Source organism: Ixodes scapularis, unplaced genomic scaffold (assembly GCF_016920785.2).
Source record: "Ixodes scapularis isolate PalLabHiFi unplaced genomic scaffold, ASM1692078v2 PGA_scaffold2__306_contigs__length_199485367, whole genome shotgun sequence".
NCBI lineage: Eukaryota > Metazoa > Arthropoda > Arachnida > Ixodida > Ixodidae > Ixodes > Ixodes scapularis.
The window spans coordinates 75,461,777-75,489,025 of record NW_024609857.1 but is presented as its reverse complement, the minus strand read 5'-3'; the positions used below and the strand labels follow the sequence as shown (position 1 = coordinate 75,489,025).

The following is a 27,249-nucleotide window of genomic DNA, read 5'->3' as shown; positions in this document are numbered from 1 at the left end:
ACATAATTCATCACGGTTTTTACAGTGGAGCTGTTAAGGGCTGGTTTCGCCTGTATCGTGTGCGTGGACAAAAAAATGACGACACAGAACTGCAAACAGCTATCGTCGTCGCTCAAAGTTGGCAGCAACCTTTCCAGCTTTTCCACTCTGGTTTTCACCAGAGTGGAAAAGCTAAATTTCTCTAGTCGTCATCCTAGAAGTCGTCCTTGTGGTCGTCCTATGCGTCGTTCTCTAGGTGTGCTCTTAGAGGTCGTCTTTGACTTCGTTCCTGAGGTTGTTCTAGACGTTGTCCTCTAGGTGTCATCCCTGAGGTCGTCCAAGAAGTCGTCTTTGAGGTTGTTTTAGACGTCATCCTCTAGGCATTGTCCTAGAGGTTGTAAAGATAACAGCTTCACTGGTCCTCCATCTTCACGTGAAGGGGAAGGGCTCTACATTTTTTTAATATGCTTCTTATATTAGTGAAAAATATTTACATGTTTTCAGGTGGTTGGCAATGGCCTCGGTCATTTCTCTTGTGCTATAACGAAGGGGATGCACTCGCTGAGTCAACAGAGCCGCCAATGGAATTATCAGCGTTTCTTATCGTTCGAGCCCAGAGTTCCTTATGCTATTGCTTTCAGAGCAGTAAACAGAAGTTTTGTTATCTAGGTGAAGTTTGTTGTGACATAGTTTAAAGTTAATTTTTGGATTGAGTGTCTTAGCAAATTCAATGAATTTCTTTCAAGCGAGACCCGTAACTGGTGAAAAATCTTCGTTAACTGACACACCACTACTTTTCGCTTTTGTTCTCAACATTGATTGTAGGTTGATCTCAAACGCTAAAAACTGCACCAAAAAAGAGAGAAAACAAATGTGTGTCTATATTTGGATAAATACAGTTGTCAAAGTAGTTCTTGTGCAGCTATGGATCAAAAGAGCAGTGAACTTTGACTTCACTCTGGTTCCAACACTGCTAAAGAGCAGTCACTTTTACAAAAACAAGTGTAGGTTTTCACATATTTGTGGGTGGCTGTTTTTGCAGTTTATACTACTAGTATTAGAGTCTTGACTTTGGTAGGTTCATAAAACTTGGGGGAATCATTTTTATTCATATACATGTTAGCAGATATGCTGGGCTGGATTTTGGTGGCATTTTACAGAAATTATATTTACAGGCTAAACAAGCTACCAGGTGTAATAGCGGGAGGGGAGAGAGGCTTTATCCCAACTGAAGTTTTGCACTATTATTCAATTTCATCTATTTTTTTAGTATTCATTGTAAATGAAACCTACTCTCACCACAGATTCATTTCTAAAAAGAAGGCTCTGCGTTCTTTTTGCACCCTTTCTATTATTACAAATGGTAATAAGTAACATGCTCCAGTATCAAAGATGGACTCACTAGCGATACAACCACTTTTTTATTTTCAAGTGATCCGCTAACAGATGTTGGCATCTGCTCCAAAGGCGTCAGTGGTTACTCCAAACCAGTATTCTGCCTGCTACAAAACCCCACTACAGTAGGTCAAATTCCACTTCCATCACTGTGTGCGGAGGCAGTGCTTTTTACGTCGCTTGAGTTCCTTCGCGTCAATCGTGATTGAGCTGCCTAACGTTCTCGGAGTACCGCATTTCGGAGCAACTGCTCGATCTGGAGGATTGTGCGAATTTTTGCCGACGTTGGCTCTCTCAGAGTCGAGACGAAAAGAAATCTTTCTAGTTCTATCATATCGTGCCATATGTAAGTAGCAACGCCAATTTGACGGTTTGCTTCCATTTTTATACCACGCGTAGGGAAAAAAAATTATTTTTTTCTCGCATTTTTTTTTATCAGACATTTACATTTACAGATTTTTAATATGATCAATGCATCACCTAAAAGCACCCTTGTGAAAGTTTCCTGGCACTCTGTTCACTCGCTTACTTATACAATTTTTTATGCCCGAATTGTCTTGAAAACAACCTGTAAACGGGAGATGAAAACAAAACAAAAAACATACACGTCTCTAGGATTGTGTTGAATCCAAATTTTATGAAATCAATGTTCTAGACCAGTGGTTCTCAAATGGCGGTCTGCGGACCCTTTGGGGTCCGCAAAGTAGTGATGCAAAACTATCGATAAATTGACTATCGATACTATCGATAGTTTTTCCAAAACTATCGATAGTGTCTCAGAACTATCGATAGTCGACTATCGATAGTACTATCGATAGTTTTTCGATAGTCGACTATCGATAGTAGTATCGATAGTTTTTCGATATTCGACTATCGATAGTTTTTCGATAGTCGACTATCGATAGTACTATCGATAGTTTTTCGATAGTCGACTATCGATAGTTTTTACTATACTGGCAGCTAACGATACTATCGATAGTGCTATCGATAGACTTGCACCACTATAGTCCGTTACAACTCAAGAAGGTAGGGCGAAGGTAAGACGGGCCGGGGAGGAGGAAGCAGACGGAACGCTTTAGAGAGAAGGAGGTTTCACCCTTCCTTCTCCAGCGTTCCGTCTGCTTCGTCCTCCCCAGCCCGCCTTACCCTCGCCCTATCGCTCGCCTCCCCCTTCTCCTCTCCTCGCCCAAACTCCCGTCTTCGTCATCACTGAAAGCTGAACGAATGTTGGGATGGTAAGTGCCTGGCCTAATTGGTGTCCCATTTGAAAAAAAAATAATAATAAATAAAGCGATAAAAAGAGAAGAGGGAGCGACGGAAACTACTAGTGTCTCAAAACTATCGATAGTAAATCGTCGACAGTACCATTAATAGGTTTACGATAGTCAACTATCAATAGTTTTTTTATATTTGATTAACGATAGTTTTCCGATAGTCGACTATCGATAGTTTTTCGATAGTCGACTATCGATAGTACTATCGATAGTTTTTCGATAGTCCCTTCTCCCCCTTCTCCTCTCCTCGCCCAAACTCCCGTCTTCGTCATCACTGAAAGCTGAACGAAAGTTGGGATGGTAAGTGCCTGGCTTAATTGTTGTCCCATTTGAAAAAAAAATGATAATAAATAAAGCGATAAAAAGAGAAGAGGGAGCGACGCAAACTACTAGTGTCGCAAAACTATCGATAGTAAATCGTCGACAGTACCATCAAAAGGTTTACGATAATCGACTATCAATAGTTTTTTGATATTTGATTAACGATAGTTTTCCGATAGTCGACTATCGATAGTTTTTCGAAAGTCGACTATCAATAGTACTATCGATAGTTTTCCGATAGTCGACTATCGATAGTTTTCCGATAGTCGACTATCGATAGTTTTTCGATAGTCGACTACCGATAGTTTTTCGATAGTCGACTATCGATAGTACTATCGATAGTTTTTCGATAGTCGACTATCGATAGTACTATCGATAGTTTTTTTCACTATCGATAGTCAGATTTCTGGCGACTATCGATACTATCGATAGTACTATCGATAGTTTTGCACCACTACCGCAAAGGCATTCTAGCGGTCCGCAAAGCCATGCCACATCAGTCAAGCCCGCAATAAAAGTTGTCTTTTTTCAGATCGAGAAGGAATTTTTCCATTTCCAAAGCGAGTTTTCTCGTGTGTATGTCAATAAAAGAATTCTACTTCACATTAGCCCTTAGTTAAATCCATGTATTATATCATTAATATATTTAACCTATACCTTACCCCTCCCCTCACCACAAACAGGGTCCTTGATCATCTCCGCCGATCCACAAGGGGTCCGCGAATAATTGATGGTTGAGAACCACTGTTCTAGACATTCTACAATGAAAATGCATGTTCGCCTTCCATGAACTGATGAGAGACTATAGCAGACTTTCAGGCAAGGGCTCCATGTCAGTCAGCTCGTAGTGCATGGGCGTTCCCTGCCAAAACACCTCAAACAGGTGATTTCTAAAAAAATGTGAATGACTTCGAAATTTATCTGTTTGTGGTCTCCTAAGGCCTGGTGGTCTCAGCCTAATTAACTCAGCTGATGAACTGGGTATGTGTGAGCGGAGGTCGGCATTTTAGGTCTCCTCACTCACCCTCACCCTCACAGCCACACTTACCTAAGCCCCTCACTCATCCTCACAGCTACACTCACCCTCAGCCCCTCACTCACCCTCATCCTCACTGTCACACCCTCCTTCAGCCTTTCACTCACCCTCACTGAACCTCACGGCCCTCATGCACTCATGGCCCTCACTCACTCACGGCCCTCACTTACTTATACCCCTCACGCACTCATAGCCCTCATGCCCCTCATGCCACTTATGCCCCTCCCGCACTCACCGCCCTCATTCCCCTCATGCACTCGTGGCCCTCACGCCCCCTCATGCACTCACTGCCCTCACGCGCTCATGGCTTTCATGCCCCTCACGCACTCACCGCCCTCACGCACTCAACGCCCTCACGCTCCTCACACACTGATGGCCCTCACACACTCACTGCCCTCACGCACTCATGGCCCTCACGCCCCTCATGCACTCACCGCCCTCACGCTCCTCACGCATGCATGGCTCTCATGTCCCTCACACACTCACCGCCCTCACGCACTTTAACGCCCTCACGCTCCTCATTCAGTGATGGTCCTCGCACACTGATGGCCCTCACACACTCACCGCCCTCACACCCCTCGCACTCGTGGCCCTCACACCCTTCACACACTCACGCCCCTCATGCACTCATGACCCTCACGCCCCTCACGCACTCATGACCCTCACGCCCCTCACGCACTCACTGCCTTCATGCACTGATGGCCCTCACGCCCTTCACACACTCACCGCCCTCATGCCCCCACGCACTCATGCCACTCACACCACTCATGCCCCTCACACACTCACTGCCCTCACGCACTCACCGCCATCACGCCCCTCACCACTCTCACACCCCTCGCACACTCGTGGCCCTCTTGCCACTCATGCACTCATGGCCCTCACGCACTCACGACCCTCACGGCCCTCACGCACTCATACCCCTCACATACTCACGGTCCTCACTGCCCTCACAGCCCTCACGGCTCTTACTCACCCTCACACTCATGAATTTTCCTGGTTCAGAAACTCACTCACGCTCACCTCGCCTGTGAAGATGAGGGTGAGTTAGGGCCCTCATCAGTGAGGTTTGCTGAGGTATGTATGTGAGTGGGAGGAGGAGGAGGAGCAGGAGCAGGAGGATAAATTACTGATTGCAGCTGTACAGCATGACCAGCACCTTTTGAGCTGTACACTAAATGCAGTCATGTTGAATTAACCTGAGACTGGGGCAGAGAAGAAACATCAAAACGTAGAAGGGACAAAAAATAGACAGGACGACGTCTCAAACTCAGCTAACTCGTTTATTTAATCCACCTCCTTATATGGTCTTAATCTCAACGTCATCTCCACCAACACAAAAGCACGACGTCTATACAGTTCAAGCGCCACAGTCTTCATCACACAATGCAAGAACGTTGACAACCCTTACAGGTCGACGCGATAAGTTGTCATACTGCCCACCTTCTCTTAGTTCTGCAAACTATTTGCTTGTGAAAGGTGGATGTTGAATCGGCCACCCCTCCACAGTAAATCATTCATGTAAGGTTAACAACAGCTCTTGTAATGATTTTCTGAATACTATCGGAGATTGTGTATGATAACCCAAAGTGCTGTAAACTCTATTGCAGACCTCTTCTAGCCATGCAGTAAATCGCTTGCATCCGTTGGTTGCTAACAATTTTGTGGATGCTAATTAGAAGTGTTGATTCATATTTTTTTTTCTCTCTCTCTGTAGAACTGGTCATGAAACATCTGACTTTGGATGACACTTCGGAAGAAAAATCTGAGGTGGCTTCCAAACTTGAGGAACTCATTCCGAGACTGAAGGAGCTTGGTGCAACGTACAAGAGGCAAGGCACTACGGAAGAATGAAGCAATCAACGGATGAAAGAAAGCTCTGTTTCACGTTTATCTTAGCCGCTTCAGACTTTTAAAAGTTTAGAACCGTGTGGAGTTTTAGGCACTGCACTCCAGTGTGATTTGACAATAAATATGGATATATTTTTGACAGAATGCCTCGATGAAAGTTCAGGAGCAAACTTTCCCAAGTTTTAGTCTAAAGTGGTAAGTGTGCAAATTTCTTATAATGCTGAGCATAGGGTGACCAGAGGTCCCATTTTTGGTTAGGTCAGTTTCGTTTTATGGGGTGTCCAAACAGGATACTTCAGAAATCGTGAGGCAGCACAACTCCGTTATGCGTCATGCGACGGCCTGCTTCCCTCCGTGTTTTTTTTGGGGGGGAATGGTTTCCTCCATCAAAGTTCGCTTATGTCCTTCAATGGAGCCTTGAGCATGCTCATCACGTGGGTCCGGACAGCTACTCACGTGCTCTGTTGGCTGTCAATCAATTGTTCAAGGCCTCCGCTGCTGTTCCAAGTCCCGAAAACGGGAAAGGGAAGGACACAAGGGCACGGCAGAACGGATGGACATGCAACAAGTAGACCATTGATAGGTGGCGTGTGACGTCAAGTCTGACAAGCACCGAGGTCACCGAAAAGCAGAGGAGGCGAGGAGGAAAGTCGTGACGTTTGCCTGGTGAATGTCCAAACAGAATATGAATTGCCGCACTTCAACTTTCACTTCATTTGACGGAGTTGTGTAGCTTCACAATTTCTAAAGTGTCCCTTTCGGACAGGCCTTTAGAGGGTTCATATTTCTACCATCCCGTCATTTTGTCTGAATATAGCCAAATGTGTCCTGTTTTTGTGGGAACTTGCTTGCGAAATCAGTGCCAGGCAAGTGGATGGAAACAAAAAATGATTACTTGTGAGTGTGTTAAAATAAACCTACCTTAAAATACCTCAAGCAAGCACCCACTCAAGATTTGAAGATAATTGTGAAAAAATAGGGGATATGAGGTCATCAATTTATATGTACTGTGTATATTTTTCAGATGTTTCAAGTTATCGGGGTGGGTGCTTAGTGCTGAGTGGGCGGATGCACGGTATTCTACTGTAGTATAAAAACGTTTGCTTTTTATGCGACTCCACTTGCCGTAAGTTTTGTTTGCACACAGGCGTGTGTATACATATATTGTCATGCAGTACAGGTCATTTTTTTTAAATATATATTTGGCATGCTTGGGTTTTGAAAAATGGGTAAAAAAGTTGCTTGTGTACTCAATGAAAAGCACCAGAAAAGCATGCGTTTTCACAGTGAACAGAGCTTTCTTTTTCTTTGTCCCGCTTTACCTCCTCCCCCCCCCCCTCCTCTCCTTTCCCGCCCTCCCTCCTCTGCCCCACCACCCCCTCCTTTCTATCCTATTCCTCCCCTTGATGGCCTGTTTTCAACTCTGAGCAGGCAGGGTGATGAGTAATCGCACCGCATATGTTGCATCACTTTTTTTTGTGCGTGCGTGCGTGCGTGCTTGCGCGCAGTTCTTAGAACTCGAATCACTTTGTGAAAGCGAAGCACTTTTTTTTTATTTTTTTATGTGATTTAGTGGTAGGGACACTGGCAGGGTATTTATGCTCGCCAGGGTTTTTATTTGTGCATTCCTACCGAAGACCGCCGACCGAGAACTGGCCGGTTTGAGCTGGTTTGAGTCGCGCTCACTCTCCTCTCTGTGGTCACGTGCCGTTATCTACAACCGCCAAAGATAATCAAAGTCGTGGGTCATCGAAGGCACACACTCAATACTAGAAATGGGCAAAAAATATGATGGCTATTTTTTTTTTCGGCTTCTATAAACTGCAAATACGTTGATTAAAAAAAAAATTAACTTCCGGTTGATGTTTTGTATTTCTTTTTTCTCGTCAATCCAGTTTCGGTTTCGAGCAGCTGCGTCTTTTGACTTTATTTTAGAAAATACGTGACACTAGCAAAATATTGATTGCCTAGTCTTCTGACACCGTAGAACCATAATAAATCGCCTGGCCAAAAATTTTAAAATTTTGGGGGATGTCAGTGTCCCTTTAATATGTGCAAGCTATGGAAAGCGATATTTCTTTTTTTGGTCTTCAAGAAGACATTTAACCAACGTTGCATTTAACTTTAGTGCGTTTGTGGAAATAAAGGAAAAAACGAGATCGTCATAAACATAAATATCATTAAACCACTAATGTGGCTGGAAACACTGTATCCTAATAACAATTTGCGTTTTTTTTTTTTTTTTTTTTTTTTTTTTATGGTTATCGTTGCGTAAACGGCAGCTTCAAAAGAAAGCTGACAAGGCGCCCCAATACGGACCCTTTTTCAAAGTCAACGGGTCAACGGAAGAAATACGACTTGACAACGCCACAGGTAACGCCAGCAGCACGAAGCGCGAGCAGTCCACCCCGATTCCTCCGTTACCTTTCTTGGCTCGTCTAATAGCGAGTTCGTTTCACGGCACTCGTGCCCACGCGTGCCCACTCGCAGCGTGGAACGGGTTCGTTTCGGCCGGCACTCCACGAGTGGTTGCACTCTCCGAGTTCGTTTCAGCGCTGACACCCCACGCCTGCATGCACTCGCTGCACCGAGAAAATCGGGAGTGCGCCAAAATGCAATCCCGTCATGCCTCGCTCCGGCGGGGTAGGCGAGGAGCGGGAGCAGACGACGAGGGTTCGTCTGCTACGATGTGTCGCGGAACCGAACGGAAAAAAAGTAGATTTTCTGATAGAAATCGCGTCCCACGGGCCATGAAATCAAACGCGAGCTTGAATTGTGAGCGTCTGCTATTTCCCGAAGGAAGCAATTGACAACCCGTGATTTATTTGCAGGTTTTAAATCGCTCTGTTGCCGCACAGACGCTGAAATATACCAATGTGTAAAGGAATGCTCAGAACAAACGTAAAAGCGGCCCCCGAGATATCTATCACCATCCGTGTGCGGGTAAAAAATTTAACATTTGTCGACAAAACTCTCTCAGCAGAAACCTCTGACCGCCCAATAAGCATCAGAGAAAGCTAAAGATGGTAACTTTACCCGAGGATTGGGCAACATCATCATGTTTAACATTTACCTACGTCAGCTAACTTGCCCCGTCGTATTCTGTTCGAAAATGCTCTCGTTCTCGACGCCCTCACCGAGGCATTATAGGTGGATCATCTGATCCACCTATAATGACGATCCAAATCGAAAGTCCCAGTTTTGCTGGATATTCCAACAGGCTAGTTTTAAGCAGCACCCTTTCAGTGGTTCACGCATAATACCATGCTCAAACGGATCATGCTTGTGCTCGGACAGCATCATCAGTTTTCTCCAGTGTAAACGGTTATAAGAATTGAAAGATCGGAACCAGCTGCTTTGTAGACAGCTGGTTGCGGAAATTTACGCCGTCTGTAACTATCTCTACGGCAGCCGAGCTGCTTGAAGTCATCGCAACTATAAACTACAGGTTGCAGCGACCAACGTTTGTAGATAAACGTTGGTAGCGACTGCATTCTCGCATTCCCACGCATCACTCCGATCCGAAAGGCGCTAGTTTCGGTTTAAAGTCGGTACCTTTTCTACAACATAGATGGCGGCAGCATCAGTCTTCTGCACTCGGTGCATTTGGCGAGTTCCTTTGAGTCCAGTTTTCCGTGCAACACTCTGAGAGTGCGATGCATTCTGGGAGAGAACTCGAACGGTGCCAGTGCGTGTGAAACGAACTCGCTATAAATAAACGCAAACGTGACACCAAATAAAAAGTTGATCAGAAATCGGCTGTGAGAGGGGCGAGCAGCAACAGCAACAGAGTTCCGTGAATGCCAAAAGCGAGCGAACGAACTAAAGTTCTCCTCAACCTCGAGCGCCTCGAGCGCACGAAACGACGAAACATCGGAACGCTCCAGATTCACGTCGTTCACGTGTCCTTTTCGGCCTCTTGTATTATTTTTATTGCCGGACGCGCGGCCGGTGAGCCAATGAGGGAAGGCTTCGTGTCCCGCCAGTTCCCGTTAGGCAATCCGCGCTGTTGTCCGCCCGGCAAAAGGCAGCGGCGGCAGCGGCAGCGGAGCAACTGGCACTCCTCGCATTCCAGGCGAGCTTCCCGTCGCCGTGCCTCGAATCCTGACGTCCCGTCTTGTTTTGCCTGCTTAAAGATTCCGGACCAGCGTCGCAGATAGTGCATCTCTTCACTGACATCGCCTCGAGCAAAGCGTGAGTCCTTGAATCAGTAATTTTCGCGGTCAGCAAACGCTACAACAATCGCGCGTGTCTTTTGTCGAAGTAGGAAGTTTTGTTTCGGTTTCGTCGACTTCTTGTCATTCCTAACGCTACGTGTACTAAGCGGGGATCGACCACTTTCAATTCGTAGCTTTCTGGATACCCGAGAAAAAGAGACCAATACGTATGAACAAACTTGTTGGTTTGTTTCTCAACGTTGACGGAGGGTGTACCAAGAAACAGCTGGGACTTAGAGAGTCTTCTCGAAGTTGTTTCAGAGAATTGTTGCCACTGTTTTAAGGGTTCTTGTAGGCGACTGGAAGTTTTCGTGGACATTGATATACGGCTCTGGTGAGGGCGTGGTATATATATCGTGATTATTTTCGCGTTTGTATATCACAATTCATGATCAAGTTTACAAAGGGCTTCACGATGTCCAATAAAACCGCTATATATATATGTATGTGTGTGTGCGTTTGGTTTGTTTTTTAATTAGCATGATCCAAGGCGGAATTATATCAATTATTTTAGCCGTATTCCGTACACAAATTGCGCTGAGCCGGTTTGAAGTACGAGCTTTGAGGCCATAACGCTGTTTCTATTTATATCGGGTGGGGACACGATGTCCAACAAATTTAGTCCTATTTATTTGCTGCTTCTACATATTAAATTTTTTTTTTCTTATTTAGCATGCCGAGAACTTTAAATGCGTTGGTGTGCCTTAAATGGCTGCTGTTTGTGAAGAAAAAGAAGAAATTCCATGTCCCCTAGAATATACCAAGATCCGTCCAGTATCATTGTTTGCGAGGTGATTATTCATCGTGTTGTCCCCTAAGAAGTGATGTCTGGCATAGGAAAAAATATCTTACCTCTCTTTTAAATGTAACTGGCATATGTGTCACCACGCTCTTGTTCCTTCTTTTTCTGATAAGTCTGGTCTTTTTGCTGCCAGAATGTTTTTTTTTTTTTTTTTTTCAGCACCTTTTTTGCACATTTAATATCTCGTCGATTATTCCAGTAGCGTATCCGCTTTCCTCGTTATGTTTATATTTTTCTGATGCACAGTCTGTGGAAGGCATGGCTTAGGAAATAACAACCTTAATTAAATTTATATGCTTAAATCATCTATCAATCAGATTGTGAAAGAAGCATGGGATGTGCACTTGTCTCATAAAAGCATTTGCCTTGGGTGCTCGGAATGTGAAGTGCAACGGAAAGCCAAAATAAGGTGGTCCACACAAATAACCAGACAATTTTAAATTATCCAAACAAACAAAAAATACAAGCGACAATTCGCTAGCTGTAAACTGGAAAAATTACACTTTTGCCTGGTAAGCTGAAACTTTTGTCAAGCATAGTTTTTGTAAGTTGGTTTTTATCTGCATTTGATCTCTATACTGTAAAAAAAAAAAAAAAAAAAAAAAAAAAAAAAAGATACCAAACATCTCTAAACTTTTAGAACTGTTGATTGAGACACACTTAAAGGAGCGATGCAACAATTTTTGTACTTTGCGCAAATACCGCTTAAAACGGATCCATAACGTTAATGACCTATGAAACACGCGTTCGTTTTTCACCCCACGCAATAGAAGTCCCAGAAAAAAAATTAAAGAAAAACGAGCAGCGTTCACCCCCTCAACTCGCAGCCAGAACAAGCGGCCACGTGATCTGGAGCCGATTATATGCCGCCAGTGTTGATCATAGCCACGCGCTAGGGTTGGCAAAGCGCAGGACACGCGCTGAGTTCCAGACATTGTTATGGCTCGGCTGTGGTCGTCGTTGCAGCGATTGGACACGGGTCACAACCCGAATGCTTCTCAAGCTAGTAATTGTCACGAGCCCAAGTCGAGTGCCCACGCAATGCTCGGGTCCAATCTATGAACCGGATTCAAATATCGTCACTTGGGTGTACTGCGATCCCCGAGTTACGTCATCAAATTTTGCAAAGGAGAGATTGAATGAAAATGATCGCTTTTGTCCTTGAAATTACACCGCAACAAAGGAGTTTCTTGGCCAATGGCGTTGCGTGTGAGTATCCTTGAGTCCCAGGTGTGCCAGTAAGCTCGTGTAAAGTGAAAAACATTCCAACTGAATATCGTTGCACAGCTCCTTTAAAGGGGCGATGCAACAATTTTTGTACTTTGCGCAAATACCGCTTAGAACGAATCCCTGACATTAATGACCTATGAAACACGCATTCGTTTTTCACCCCACGCAATAGAAGTCCCAGAAAAAAAATTAAAGAAAAACGAGCAGCGTTCACCCCCTCAACTCGCAGCCAGAACAAGTGGCCACGCGATCTGGAGCCGATTATATGCCGCCAATGTAGATCATAGCCACGCGCTGGGGTTGGCAAAGCACAGGGCACGCGCTGAGTTCCAGATATTGTTATGGCTCGGCTATTGTCGTCGTTGCAGCGATTGGACACGGGCCCCTACCCGAATGCTTTTCGAGCTAGTAATTATCACGAGCCCAAATCGAGTGCCCACGCAATGCTCGGGTCCAATCTATGAACAGCATTCAAATATCGTCATATGGGTGTACTGCGATACCCACGTTACGTCATGAAATTTTGCAAAGGAGAGATTGAGTGAAAATGATCGCTCTTGTCCTTGAAATTACACCGCAACAAAGGAGTTTCTTGGCCAACGGAGTTGCGTGCGAGTATCCTTGACTCCCACTAGTGCCAGTAAGCTCGTATTAGTGAAAAGCATTCCAGCTGAATATCGTTGCACTGCTCCTTTAAGGAATCATTATGTTTGCAGCCTTTATCCATAGATGGTCCTATACCAGTGCATCCCTGCTTCATGCCATTAGTGCACACCGAGTGACATACATGTTACTGCACCCAATTTGGATGCATGATGCTCCTCTAAGGTGTGCTAGGGGCACTCACTCCAACCAATTGAGGTGCTGAACTAAGACCAAGCAACTGCATGGTTCACAAATTAAAGCAGGCAAACATTGTGGAAAGTGTGCAGTCTTTCAAACATGGCATTCCTCTTTTAAATTTTTTTTAATTTTTGCATGCATCAATCTTATTATGTCTTGTGCCTGTCTAATGTGAATGGGAGTTAGATTATATGGAGGTCATGCTTGTATTATATTGTCCACGGCTGTTGTGCCATCTTTTGGTTTGGGTTTTCCGGCAAAGCTGTACCGAACTGAAATGATGTGCTGCTTAATCCACCAAGGGTGGTGGTAGCAAAAGCGTTTCCATCCCCATCTCGGCCCGCCATCCAAATCTCCAGGGGTTTTTCTATTTTTGCAAGAAGAGCTGAATTTCGATATATAAAATAAATAATGAATAACACTAAAATACAAATATAAGGGGAAGAACCCACTGGTTCTTCCTCTCCTGGAGTGCCACATAGAACAAGGAGATATTCTCTTTTTTTACCGCCAGCTGGCAGCTCTCATAGTCTGAGATCAATTCGGCAGGTCGCTGCAAGGTTCCACTTCACATGAACTTTCAAGGCTCGGCCGTGAATGTTATTGGCTCAATTTATAGCAGTCAGAGTGCCTGAGCTACCTTTATATTGGTTGCAATCTCTGTGTGCCTGCTAACAACTTTTTACAGCAAAATTAATGTCATTTCTATCGAATGACATAAGCTCAGAATCTACTTTGTTTCTGCTGCACGGGAACATTTGATGACATTAGCTAGAAATGACACTCACTACCGAATGGGTCAAGGGAAGTCAATCATAGTTATTGCTCTCAGTCTAACTGACTAATCTTGATGGCAGAGATTCAGCGAAGAACAGCAGTGTGAAATTGTAATAACAAAAAGGTGCAGGCAAAACGGCGGTATTTATATCTGTTGCTACATGCTATGTGCCTATGCTATATGTACCGTAAGATATCGCGGAAGCACCCACTCCACTCAAGCGCTCGCTGTTAACATTTCCTAAACTTGGGAATTCTGAAAATTATACACTAAGCGCCTGATTTGATCAGACCAAGCACCCATGTCTAGATGAACACAGTTTTCAGTGAAAGTGTGGTGGGCGCTTCCCGGGTATTTAGTTGTTTTTTTGTCATCCCGGGAATCATTGTAGATATTGAAATAACTTCCTCTGTAGCTTAAAATGAAGAGGAGCTAGGACCTATTCTTCTTACTGTTATTTGGTGCCAGACGTTCTGATAATTCTTGAAGGTACAGATGCTATTCTGCTTCAATTTTTATGGCGACTGGCATAAAATATTCTGAAAATAGTGCTAATAAAACCAGCATAGTATTAAGTGCAGTCAAAATCGTACACTATCACATTTGAATAACGTTGAAGACATTTCTCAGCCTTCAAACCACTTTGTTTTTAGTCGTGTGCAAATAGTGGATCTTGAGTTTAATGTGAAATAAAAGAAAATGGTGGTTTTGGGCCGAATATTTTTTAATCAAATAGTTTCTCCAACCCTTTTACTACTGTTGTACTACCATGCTTTAAAGAAAATCAAATCGTGAAGGTTGTTCTTAAGCTTCCAGTTGTTAATATTGAAGCTAAGTTAATTTTAACCGAACTATATTTATGAACTGTGGCCTCAGAAACTTTACTGCCTAGTTGCATTGTTATGGCAAAAAAGAAAAAACCCGACAAGTTTGACATAAAATTAAACTTATAGAGATGCCCAGCTATACCTAATTGAGGCGATTTATAAATCTCGCTAAATGCAAATACTCTTTCTTCAATCTAAAAAAAAAAAAAAATTGAAATGGTAACTGCAGTTGCTCTTGTATAATGCCACAGTTTTATTTTGAAAATTTTTATTTCAATGTAGATATCAACATTCACAAAGTTTTAGTTTCTTCTTAAATACCAGGCACGCCCGTGCACCATCCAGCTTTGAGAATATGTTTCTCTCTTTTGCACGCGACTTTGTAATTTTGTATTTGTAATTTTAAAATGTTGATTTTGGCGAGTTCACCTTGTTGAGCGTGCTTCTTACTGAGCATCGGTGCAGTACAGGGAAACAATACCACGGAGCTCACTTCCCCGGTTATTGCATCTACACAGCGCACCAGTGCTTGGTAAGAGCACTCAACAAGGCTAACTTGCTGCGATCAACACTTGAAAAAAATATGATTATCACTGTTCATCATGAAGTGAATATTGAATAGCATATTGTTCTAAATTACTATTCGAATATTTGCACAGCACTACTTAATTGTTTTTAATCTGCTACCCGAATGGTTTACTATAGTGAATTAGCCCAGCCATCGTCAAAAGAATGCATGTGGCATGGATCAAGGTTAATGTCGTTCATAATTGGAACGACTTTTGCACGAAATAGCATTAATTTTTGCGTTGACAGGGGCAGGTCATATTTTTTGTACTAATGTTCACACAGTTCAGAGTCCATCTTGCAATCTTCATTGTATTGTAGCCATTCAACCAGCGCAGTACGACTGCTAATCGCACAAGGGGGAGTTTTGAAATGCGCTGTGCAGTAGTAATGCACTCACGTACACCTTTTATCTATATAGAAACTGATGGGAGAAATAATTGAATCCTAACACGATACTACCAATTTGTGCAACGTTGACGAACTCGGCCACTGAACACCTCAGCAGAATGGCAGGGTGTGGCACTGTGCAGAAGAGAAGAAAAATCGCTAGCGAGCAGGAGCAGAAATGGCTTTGTACAAGATGCTTACGTGGCACTTGCTGTAAAGTACCCAACATCAAGTGCTTTCAAAACGTGTGAAAAGAAAAAAGCAAAGAACATTAGGAGCCCAACCCAGATTAATTCTGAGCACACCTGCCTAACCGACGTTCTCCTCCACGTCAGCCGCTTCTCCAAGCACGCCTGTAGAAGCTAGATGCGCACGCGTTGGTACTAAGTGGTGAAGCCCACTCCCCCTTGTAGCACTTCCGCATGTTTGCTGTCGGACTTAACGAATCGCCCATCCCCCGGTTTTTCGAGATCATCTCGGTGGGCGCTTAATTGGTGTTTTATTGTATAGGGTGCATGCACGACACCACAACGCAATGCTGCTTCCAGCTCACTCTTTTGGAATCCATGTCGGTACCTTTTATCCGCTTTTGTCCTACATCTTTTTATGCACGGATGCCACGGAGGTAGTGGCCTCCAGATCGGTTGAGTTCTGTGGTGCCACGATCACCTGCGCCGGCTGGACTACTCCGGAATAGAAATAAGCATCGGCTGGATTAAATTTTTATACACACTGGTCTTTATTTGGAGTAAAGACGAGCCAGCTCTAGAAAGTTTCCTCGGTGATCAAAATGGCTCCAGTTGCCGCCGCCATGTTTCTCCGAAGAAATGAGAAGCGGAGTGAACTCGGGAGTCCCAAATATGTCCCCGATATTACTTCTTAGTTTTGTCATCGACAGAGCCATCTGCTTACTTCTGCCTTCTACCAGCACCAAAGGCGACGCTAGGAAATATTGCTTTCGTGTAAATGAATAAGGAAAATGGAGGAGAATGGTCACCGGCAGGGCCGCAATTAAGCACCTCATTTCCGTTAGGTTTCATAGTTTTTGAACACACTGAACCGTTGGGTTTCATAGTTTTTTAACACACTGAACCGGAACTTGAATCTGGTGCAAGACCCCTACATCATGGAAATTTTCCGGTTGTAACCTCTTCGTTGTCCCTCTGCAGGCCAAGATGAACTGGACCAGCGTGGCACTTCTGGGAGCTGCGTTCTGCGTGGCGTTTCTCGCCGACCTGTTGGAGGCCCGAGCAGGAAAGGACTACTACGAGCTGCTCGGGGTGGGCAGGTCGGCCACGGACCGGGAGATCAAGAAGGCCTTCCGCAAACTGGCCATGAAGTACCACCCAGACAAGAACAAGGAAAAGGGCGCTGAGGAGAAGTTCAAGGAGATCGCCCAAGGTGCGTGTTGGGGGAAGGGGGGGGGGGGGGGGGGGGGGGGGGTTGGTGCCTGGAACGCGCCTTTGACAGGCATACTCGCGTCCTGTCCCGCCCATACGTCATAAGTGGTCTTAAAGTGGCGACAAATGATGTCGCAGAAGCCGGCGTGTCGTGCTGCCGGATGTTGCCATCCTGGCGGATGGTGCCAGACATCTCGGCAAAAAGTATGAGCGAATGGGAGTGTTGCCGTCATCGCAGAGTTCCTAACCCTGGCTGCTTTAGCCTCTACGGACAGTCAGGCTGAAGGGTCACCTGCAGTAGAACAGGCCTGTGCCACATACACCATTACTGCTGCGACACCTCCAAGATCGCGGCCGGTGACAACGAAACACTTCTACGACATCGTAAGGCGGAAGTCGATAAACCACTCGTTAGGACGTGCTAAACGCACCGGTCAAAGGTGCGTTCCAGGCACCATGGTTACGGGAGTTGGACATCCTGATTTGTGCGTAGGACTGCTCAAACCCCTCGGGCTGTCCGGCGTTCCGTTTGGTCCATTTAGTCAGACGGCGACGTAGAATGGACTTTCCGCGAAGTGTACTCCACCATCTGCAGTCCGGAAAGGAACACTGGGAATGGCCTCTTAGAGAACCGGCCGTAGCAGATGCAAAAGAGTGGCTACTGGCCAGCGCGAATAAAAATGGTGAAATGACCACGGCAATGACTAATCTGAGATGCAGCCGAAGAGTGTGCCCACTTTTTCGTACGTGGATGCTCGGTTTTGCTGGATGGTCGGACCACTAAACTCGAGCAACCCGCTCGCAAAACCTCGCTCAACACCTCGGGATGTGACTGGTTAGCAGGCGAGGCAGGTTAAATAGTGATCACCACTTGTGTTTTGGAAAAAAAAACAAAAAAACGAAAACTGGTTTGGAGTGGAAAGAGTTGGCGGGAGGTTCGAGGAATATAAGAAACCAACTACTTTTCATCAAACTGGTTAGTCAGTCGAGGCTTCTGGATGCAGGCTTCATTTAGATCTAGCTGATGATTTGGAGGACTTTTACTCTATACGCCTCGCAAGTAGGCTCATATTCGTCTTCTGCGCATGAGAAAGGAAGTAGCGGTGACGTCGGAACGCCGAGCCCTGATTGGCTGATCGCAACCCCCTATCTCAGCGTCGTCTGCTCCTTTGCAATGTCGTCTGCTCGCAACGTCGTCTGTGTCTGTCTTACCTTTCCTGCGACTTTCGGAAGTGCAGGTCTTTACGAGCGAGCTCGACTTCGCCTTTCGGAGAGGGCAGACGAAATAAGTCGAGCGGTACGTTGTTTTTGTCTAACAACTAGCAGACGCGCATCAAGGAGGGAAGTCAAAGGACTCACTGGCGAGGTATCCCGAGGCGCCAAGGTTTGCTCGCTAAGAACCGAGAGTGAGCGTGGTATAGTGTCTGCAAGTTCCCTCCCAAATATTTTTCCCTCCTTTCGTGTACGGCGAGACTCCTCATTCTTTAATGGCGTCGGCGGGTTGGCGCAGTTAACGTCATCTGCTTTACGTCTGCTAGTCAAAGCGATGGCTGCTTTACCTTTCCTGCATCTGTCGGAGATTCACCGCTTTTTCACCGGCAAGAGTCATTGTTGCCTCGGGAAACAAGGAGATAACAAGAGGGAAAAATTGACCTCTTAATCTCAAATTGAGGTCAGCGATCAAAGTATAATACAGGAAGGGTTCACAAGGGTCACGCGGGCATATTCCATTCAGCACACCAGGCGGTCGTGGGCAGACGGTCGCCGAGTCGCAGAGTGCCTGCTAGGCCTAACTGCTGAACTCACTGTGTCGCGTTCGGTGGAATCGTGGCGGTTGGGGCTTTTCCCGGTGTTTGTGGATCCAGCGTTCTTGTTCGTCGTGGTCTGTTTCAAGTACTTTTAATTTTTTTCTTGCTGCTTGAAGTCGGGACGCGTGAGAAGCGCACGTAGAAAAATGAACATCCAGGGGTCGTCGCGACCACGACGCTGTCGGCCATGCTGATTTGATCGTAAGAAGTGCGTAAGACAGCTTCGGAGCTGTCGTAGGATTTCGTCGTAACCTGCGCAAAACTTATGAAAATTTTATTTCGTGAATACAAATTTGTTCTTAAGTTTTGTCTTATGCACATTTTTGGCGTAAGATTGTTTCGTGAATCTGGCCTCTGCACTTCCGAAAGTCGCAGGAAAGGTAAGACAGATGCAGACGACGTTGCGAGCAGACGACATTGCAAAGGAGCAGATGACGCTCAGATAGGGGGTCGCGATCAGCCAATCAGTGCTCGGCGTTCTGACGTCACCACTACCCCCTGCGCAAGAAGCAGACGAACTTGCCCTCCGCATAGACGGCATTCTTTAAAGTCAAATTTTATACAGCTATATTTATTGTGTTGAATTATTAGAAAATTCAAGTACTAGGAATCTGAAAGTCGGATTGAATTGTTCGGTCGGTCACTGTGTCAATTCGAAAGTTGAATTGATACAGTGACAATATTTTGCACGCCCATATTTTATGTGCATTTCTTGTTTGTCCAGTATTTGCAAGATGCTGGTGGCTGGGAACCTGAGAAAGTTTCCAGCCACTATACCAGGGGTGGCCAACCTGCGGCTTGCGAGCCGCATGCGGCTCTTCCCGTGCTAAATTTGTGAAGCTCGGGACTCCCCCCCCCCAAAACACACACACATGCACACACACACACTCTCTCTCTCTCTCTCTCCTCACCGCCTTCCTCCCGGTCGCACGAGCTCTTTCTCAAAAGAGAAATGGAACGCGTTTTACATCGAAAAACAGGATTCGGTTTGGTAGTCTTGTGATACTGCTACCTAACATGCAGTTGGACTGCTTTTGACTCAGATAGATTGAAAATAGTTCGAGTTTTGTTTATTGCTCTGGACAAAAGTTTGCCCCCCCCCCCCCCCCCCCCCCCTTGCGGCTCTTGGAAGTTTCGTGGTTTTGTTTGTGGCTCAGCCGGCCACCCCTGCACTATACTTTGTTGCTCCTCCCACAAAGTGCTCCCCTCTTTCCAGCTTAGCAGAACGAATGGTGGAGAGGAGGCAGGTCCCTCTTTGCATTGTTTCACCTCCTCTCTGGCATTCGCTCTGCTAACGTGAAAAAAGTAGAGGGCTTCACGTGAGGAGCTTTTTCCGCTTTTCTCAACCCGCAACAGAGTATGGCGACGATTTGGCCAAACAGTTTGCTGTATCGTGCAAACTTGTCTTTCGCAGCCTACGAAGTGCTGAGCGACAAGGAGAAACGCGAGAAGTACGACGCCTACGGACACGAGGCCTTCTCTCAGGGGACCGGAGGCCAGGGCCCGCACTTCCAGGACTTCAACATGCACGACTTCTTCCGCCACTTCGACGACGCATTTGCGTCTCACCAGCACCACGGCCACCACCAGAGGTGAGGCAGGAGGTCTTCCTCGACGCCACGTCGTCTGTAACGCATCTTCGACCGGTGTCTGTACCGTCCCATATCCCGCCTTGTGCGTCAAAAGTGGTCCCAAAGTGGCAACAAAAAATTTGTCGGTGGTGGGTCGTAGAAATGCCGGCAAAAAACGCGAGCGGATGCGAGGGTCGCCGTTTTTGCGTCATCCTCAGAGTGGAAAAGCCAGAGCCAGAGTGGAAAAGCTGGAAAGGGTGCCACCATCTATGAGCGACGGTGGCAACCAGACAACCGCCAAGCCAGTTGTCTGATCGCCACCATCGCTGATAGATGGCGGTAGCTGTCCAGCTTTTCCACTCTAACTCTCACCAGAGTGGAAAGGCTGAATTTCTCTCGGTGTCGTCCTAGAAGTCGTCCTTGAGGTCATCCTAGAGGTCGTCCTCTAGGCATCGTCCTAAACGTCGTAAAGATAACAGCTACGCTGGTTCTTCATCTTCACGTGGAGTGGAAGGGCTATACATTTCTTTTGCTACACGACTGAGCTGCCTAGTTTCGAATTTTGAGGGCGATGTCCAGGCATTGTTTTCAATTGTTTTGGATAATAAAAAAAAATTTGATTTTGACCTGTTAGTGCCTCTTACACATTTCACGTGTCTTGTAGTACTTTACACATCGTTATTGCTATAATTTGCGAGTGACACTAATTTTTTCCGTGTGGCATCGAAACACTTGAAGTGACATTCGGTGAGCTGAAGAACACTCAGTTGAAACGCACTAAATTAGCTCCTTTGACAGGGGTATTAGTTATTTCTCATTAATATGAATCCTGTTAATACAGATACAGTAAACTCTCAATTGAGCAAACTTCAAGCAACTCAAAGAAATAGTTCACTTAACTAAAAATTACACAAATAACGTCTGAGAAAAAAAAAATTGCAGCTTCTGGTATTTTTGGAGGGGCAAAATACAAGCTTTCCCCCTCACTTTGTAAACAGGGTGCGACCCCCCCTCCCCATAGATTGTCGTGCCCATGCTGTAGTGTCTACTTACCACTGAACAATATTAGCTCAAGACACCGAAACTGCAGAAATGGCCAGGCTGAGCGCACATATCGACACTTTTTGCAGGGGTCATTTCGGAGGCCACCCCCACGGCCAGCATGGAGGAGCGCCCCCCCACCACCGGCAGGGCGGCCCCGGAGGATTCCGGTTCAACTTCGGGGACGGCTTCCTCAACATGGACGACCTGTTCTCGGACTTCGGGCCGGACGAGATGGAATCTGGGAGGGGCAGCCGCTTTGACGGCGGCCGCTTCGACGGCGGCATGAACGACATGTTCGGCAACGGAGACTCCTTCTTCCGCAGCTCCCACTTCAGCTCGCAGCAGCGCAAATCCGGTGAGTCAAGGCACCTCGTCTTTGCTTCTCGTTGCTGTTCATTGTCGAGGGGGGAAGAGGATGGAGGCTTGTAGTGTCTGCCTTCCAAAGTTTTAGCTCGGAATGTGCTTTACGAGTCGTTTTCAATGAAAAAATTGTCATGAACGAGCAACGGGAACGAGTATAGGGAACGATCGTCACAAACAAGTGACATGCTGGGAGTGTTGCACATCGTTAAGGTTATATATAATATTTATATACCGGGTAATATTTTTTATTCAAAATAAGTTTTTAAAAAAGGCGTCTTTACTGCTAAGTGAATGCCGTCTTCACCATATGTTTCTTGAGCTCGGCGGACATTTGAGGGGCAAACAACCGTCGCAGTCTGGTGAGTAATTAAATAAAATTTGTTAATTAACTTTTCACTTGGTGAAAATGGACATGTGGTTCCAATTAGAAACTTGCCGAGCATCATTTAAAACCACTAGGACAGTCATTTTCAGAAGGACATTAAGCACGTAAGAAGCGCAGTAGTGCGCTAAAGTTACCGCTTGTGCAGCAGGAGCAAGGCTACCGGTGCGATAGGGCGCCCGGGCGATTTTTTTTGTCTCTTATCATGCCCCAGCCTTGTACCTGCTGTACGACTGGTAACTTTAGCGCACTACTACACCTCTCAAGCGCTCAAAGTCTTCCTGAAAATAACTGATTTAGTGGTTTTGATTGACGCTCGGCAAGTTTCTAATCGGAACCATATGTCTATTTTCGCTAAGGAAAAGGTTAACAAATTTTAGTTAATTACTCACCAGACTGTGACGATTTTTCACCCCTCGAATGTCCGTCGAGCTCGGGAGACATGGTGAAGACGGCATGCTCCTAGCAGTAAAGACGCCTTTTTGTAAAAATCTGTCTAGAATAAAAAGTATTATTTGGTATAACAGGCCTGGGTGACTCAGAGGCAGGCAGATACTATAACCATTCAGCTGCATAGCACGGCTACTCTGGAAGCATTGCGCTCTTGGCAAAACGTGCCAGCGAGAGTGATGCGACGTTGTACCGCATGCCCGCTCGCCTCATTGACGTCGCGCATCGTGCAACACAAATATTAGGTAGCGCCTGTGCTGCTTGCTCATTTGTCAAGTCTCGCCCTAACAGATTGAAAACATTGAAAAAACTAGTAGAAAACAGACGCAGTGTGCGGTTTGTGTAGGACACATTCCGTGCTCCCTGGTCTTCATCAGCATGATCAGGCCGGTGTTTTGGGGTGGCAGGTCTCGATGCTTCATAAATAAGTAAATCTGTTAATAAAAAAAAAAGGAATAGGGATTGGCAGTTCCCTTAAAGGGGCAGTGCAACGATTTTCAGACTTTGGCCAGTTAGGTGCGGAAGTTAATCTGCGTCACCTATGGAACGAAAAACCGAGAGCCGCATTTTCTTGCGAGCGCTAGTTCTTATTTAAAAAAATGAAACAAATCGAAGGTCGAAGTGCCTCTCAACTCTCCACGCCGATTTCCGAGTGACGTCTCTGGGGGTTCACGTGGTTTCCCCTTGGGCCCTCTCTTCAGAGACCCCAGCCGCTTCCTCCGCGATTGTGGACTTTCAAAGGATTAGCCTCGTCGAAGGTCGCGGCGAGCGATAGACTCGATCAAAGGACGGTTCTCTATGGGGCTGACAGCGAGTGTAGCAGCGGAAGGGGACAGGGTTTGTTGACTTCCGCGTATCCCCCAGAGACGCCATCATTTTAGTTCCCGTAGCCGCCACCGGCGGCTGCAGATCGGCAAATAATTCGTTTTTTGCCTTGCGATTACGCAGCAGAATAGCCGTTTTTTTTGGGAAAGGTGACGCGTTTTTGGTCACCTGGGCTTGTATGAACAATATAAAAAATGCAAACTGGCAATTCTTTCAACATTAAAACCGTTGCACTGCCCCTTTAAGATAGCAGGGTCGTATCTGTGCGGCATATTCCTTATTCATTTGGGCAGTGGCATGATGCAAGGGAGTTTCTGAAGCTACTTTATAAGGCTGTCCCATTTCTTTTCGTTATCTGGTTGGTGCTCATAGAAATATCACTGAAAAAAAGCGAGCAGGCTTTTCTTTTTTGTTGCACACTTAATCCTTTCATGGTCAGGTTTTTCCTTTGTAAAGGATGTTTTATTTTCAAAGAGGTAGTCAAAAGGCATGTGCAGGTTTTTCCCAAATTATCTAATGAGCACACATGCAGTGCTTTCAAGCTGTTCTGGCTGAGAAGCGTCGAATGGCAAAATTATGGGCAAAAAGTTGTCGCCTTTCTTCCATTGGGTTTGATTTCGGCATGTCAGCCTTCGCGACATTCCAATGATATGGACTCCGAACAGGAGGTGCTTTATGGAGCTCCTCCATCCGATAAGGGGCTTTAATCCTCTAAATTCAATTTTGAAAAGCGTTACAACTCTGAAAGTGAAAGAGCTGGCGCTTTGACGTGCACGGAGCTTCTAATTTTTTAAACTGTTAAAAGCCCCAGCAAGGCCGCGAACAGTGTGAATATAATATTTATAGTTTGCCAAAGACATAACAAATAGCAGCACCTCCCGGGGTGGGGGATCGGCGTCCGAGTAGGCAAGCGCACTAATGCTTGCAGCGCATGGAGCGGAAGCTCGTGCTGAAGAACCCAGGAATCCTGGGTTTAATCCCCACCCCTGCTTGTTTCGATTTGGATGAGCATCGTACCGGCGTGCGGTCGCATATCACTACTGCGCGATGTATGTTAGACCCTAGGCTATCATTTGTAATGCACTGGCTAAATTGCTCATCTACAGCTGAGACACCAGACGCCCATTGGGGCTGACTAACTTCCGGCTGTATGAGCATACACACAAGACAATTACCTCCAGGGAAATCACAAATGTGTAATCGCCGCTTCGACCATCAGTCTTTAAGCTGAGACTGCAGCCAATGCCACAAGCTTGAGAGCTTGAGGTTGCTGCTTTGAAGCGTTCATCTGCAGAACGAGCGCTCGTGCTAGAAATGCACGTCTTGAAGCCAGAAGTGTGGGCTAGCTCTGGCTGCAGCCTTAGCTTAAAGGGGTACTCCAGCAATTTCTTCATTGTCCCCGATTTGCTAGAAATTTTGCTAAACTCGCCAAACAACATCGCCAAAATAGTATCCCAAATATTAGGTCAAAATAATTTTTTTTCACGAAGTTATTGAATTTACAATTTTGGTCCTCGCCGTGCTTTTCAAACTGAAAGTCTCTACTGGCAACAACGAAAAAGTGACGTCAGTGGAAGTGCCGGGGTTCACTCTTTGGACTGTAGAATTTGTTCCCAACTGATTCGAAGCAGTTTCATGGTGTCAAATGAATGCTTTGGAAGCTTGCTCCAGGACCCGCGCTCCAGCACGGAACAAGTGATTGGCATATTCTATATTTCAGAATGCTCGCTCGACTGGCAAGCTTGCCTTCCACTGACGTCACGGCACTGAAAAGTGCGGGTATATTTGAATGTTGGTTTTTGCATAATTTTCATTTGCCGATTTCGCAATAACTATTATGAATTTCGCGATACTAGATAGCATACAGGAAAGGGTAAAGGCCGGGGAGTCAGAAAATATAGTTAGTTTAGGAAGCTCAAAAAATCGCCGGAGTACCCCTTTAATTGAACAGAGTATAGAATCAGGTAATTCTGTCCACGTTTCCCTTTACTCAACTTACCCTTATCTTTTTAATGATTTTATATCTTGTTTTTAGGTCAAGGTCACTGCAAAACAGTCACACAGAGGGTTGGCAACATGGTGACAACATACACGCAGTGCTCGTAATGCGTGCAAGGCGCATGGTGACCCCCAAGGTCGACCATTGGAATGCAGTCCCGGCTCGGGAAGTGCCACCTCAGTTGCTCGAAGACTTTGCCCATGATCCCTCTTCAGAGGTGCTCCAGATGGGAAGAGGTCTTTCTGGTGCTGGCTGGCGATGGAAGAAAAAGGAAAAGAGAAGCAAGCCTCGTGTGCATTTTTGGAAGAACACTACACCTTCCCTTTTTGCACCTCTGCACGGCGTGTGGCTTTGTTAGTAAAACGAGGCTGTAGATGGTTGTGATGTCGGCAGCAAGTCGCTTGTAAAGATGCAGTGTAAGATACTCATTGTCCATAGCTTGTTGCGCAAAGATGCCCCATCTGTCGGTGACCAAGTGGTAAACGGGTTTTAAAGTAACTGTTCAGTAACTGTCCAATTTTTTTTTTTTTTTGTTACTGTTAAAAATATTTTTATTTGCTTTGTGCTTAAGTGTCTTGAACACATTAGCGGAGCCGACATTTGTGCCTTTTCATGAGCCACTATATTTTTGTATTGGGGTGAATTGCACGGTTTTGGAACTGTGACTGTAATTTATGCTTGTAGTGGCCTTTTTTTCTTTTTCGAATTTTAAGGTTTGTGGATGGGTGTACAGTTGTACAAAGTATTTATTGCTTGTAGAGTCTGTTTTTAAAGTAGTGTATGTTTTAATAATTTTGTCCATGCTTGGTTGTATTGATCCTGGAAATTTTGAAATACTGCAAAGTGTATATAAGTACTCGCTTAGTGTACAGAAAAGTATTTCACTGTAATAAGATAAACACAAGAAAAGCCAGTGGTGTGATTGCCTGAAATGGCTCTCCTAATTGAAGAATTCAGGCATTGCCATTTTGCACATTGCAGCAATCTTGTGTTCCTAGTTCTGTGGTGATTAGCTTAGCTTAATTCAGCCGCAGAAATGAGTGGCGCCTGCATTTTGACAGGCTCCTGTATTTTGTCTATGCCCAAAGATAACTTTTACTTTTTATTTTTCTCTTTTTTTTTTTTTTTTAGCTGTTTTAGTTGCATACTGGAAATTCCCCAGTGGTTTAATTTATGCCCCAGTCATTTGCTGAGGTGTATCTGCAGCGTTCCTTTGATAATGTTGACAGAAAGTGCAAAGTTTGAGAGTGCAGTGTTGTAGAAAGTTAAATTTAATTCCTAAGTGCAGAAAAAAATGTGACAATAAAATCAATATTTTTTTAAATAAATATGTTGTCCGATTTATTTGTTACTGTGATTTACAGCTTGGTCGAAATAAATCTAGGCCATTTAAAATAAGTCGCCAGAAACTTTCTTTTTTATGCTAGAGTACTATAACATAAAACGCATGGCTTTTCTTCTTTTTATGCTATTAATATGTGTGTTGGGAATAAACCCGAATTTTATTGTGGGTTGTGTCATGCATTGTAAGTTAAAGGGAGGTGCAATGGGCCATTGGGACGTTTAACTAAATAATGGTCCACATTTTTTTTTATTCCGCCCCTTTGATTTTTTATTTTTATATAACGTTCATTTGATTTTCTCAAAGCCCTAACTTTCACCTTACTATATTGATGCAGTATTTTTTTATAGGTACCTAAAATTATTGCAATTTTAGGGGTTAATTGGAGAGTATTACGAGTACGTATTTCTTTGTGTCTGTTTATTTTAGTGCTTGTTTACCTTTCCTAATTTTACATTTTTAGATGCGCTGAAGACGCAAAGCAAATAACGTTAAATTTATGAGAGGTATTTAAATGGTTCAACATTTTCATAATATGAATGATTTCTAAATACCAAA

The 27,249-nt window shown here is 45.1% G+C and overlaps 2 protein-coding genes across 3 annotated transcripts in view; both read left to right on the top strand.

The window, feature by feature from the left end:
- LOC8051200 (E3 UFM1-protein ligase 1) overlaps positions 1–5,992 on the top strand; it is a 49,452-nt gene extending 43,460 nt beyond the window's left edge. Inside the window, exon 17 of one of the 2 annotated variants that reach the window (XM_029995627.4) lies at positions 5,720–5,992. In XM_029995627.4, the coding sequence (XP_029851487.3) occupies positions 5,720–5,856 (137 nt within the window). In that variant the 3' untranslated portion in view covers positions 5,857–5,992. The remainder of the gene's footprint in view (positions 1–5,719) is intronic. The other variant, XM_029995628.4, reaches the window with a different exon arrangement.
- Positions 5,993–9,771: 3,779 nt separating this feature from the next.
- Positions 9,772–26,677, top strand: LOC8051189 (dnaJ homolog subfamily B member 9). Its single transcript, XM_002435440.5, has 5 exons — positions 9,772–10,047; positions 16,677–16,908; positions 20,130–20,307; positions 21,417–21,685; positions 25,386–26,677. Exons 2-5 carry the CDS (start codon positions 16,683–16,685, stop codon positions 25,454–25,456), a joined length of 744 nt encoding a protein of 247 aa, XP_002435485.4. The 5' UTR covers positions 9,772–10,047; positions 16,677–16,682; the 3' UTR covers positions 25,457–26,677.
- Positions 26,678–27,249: the final 572 nt, after the last annotated feature.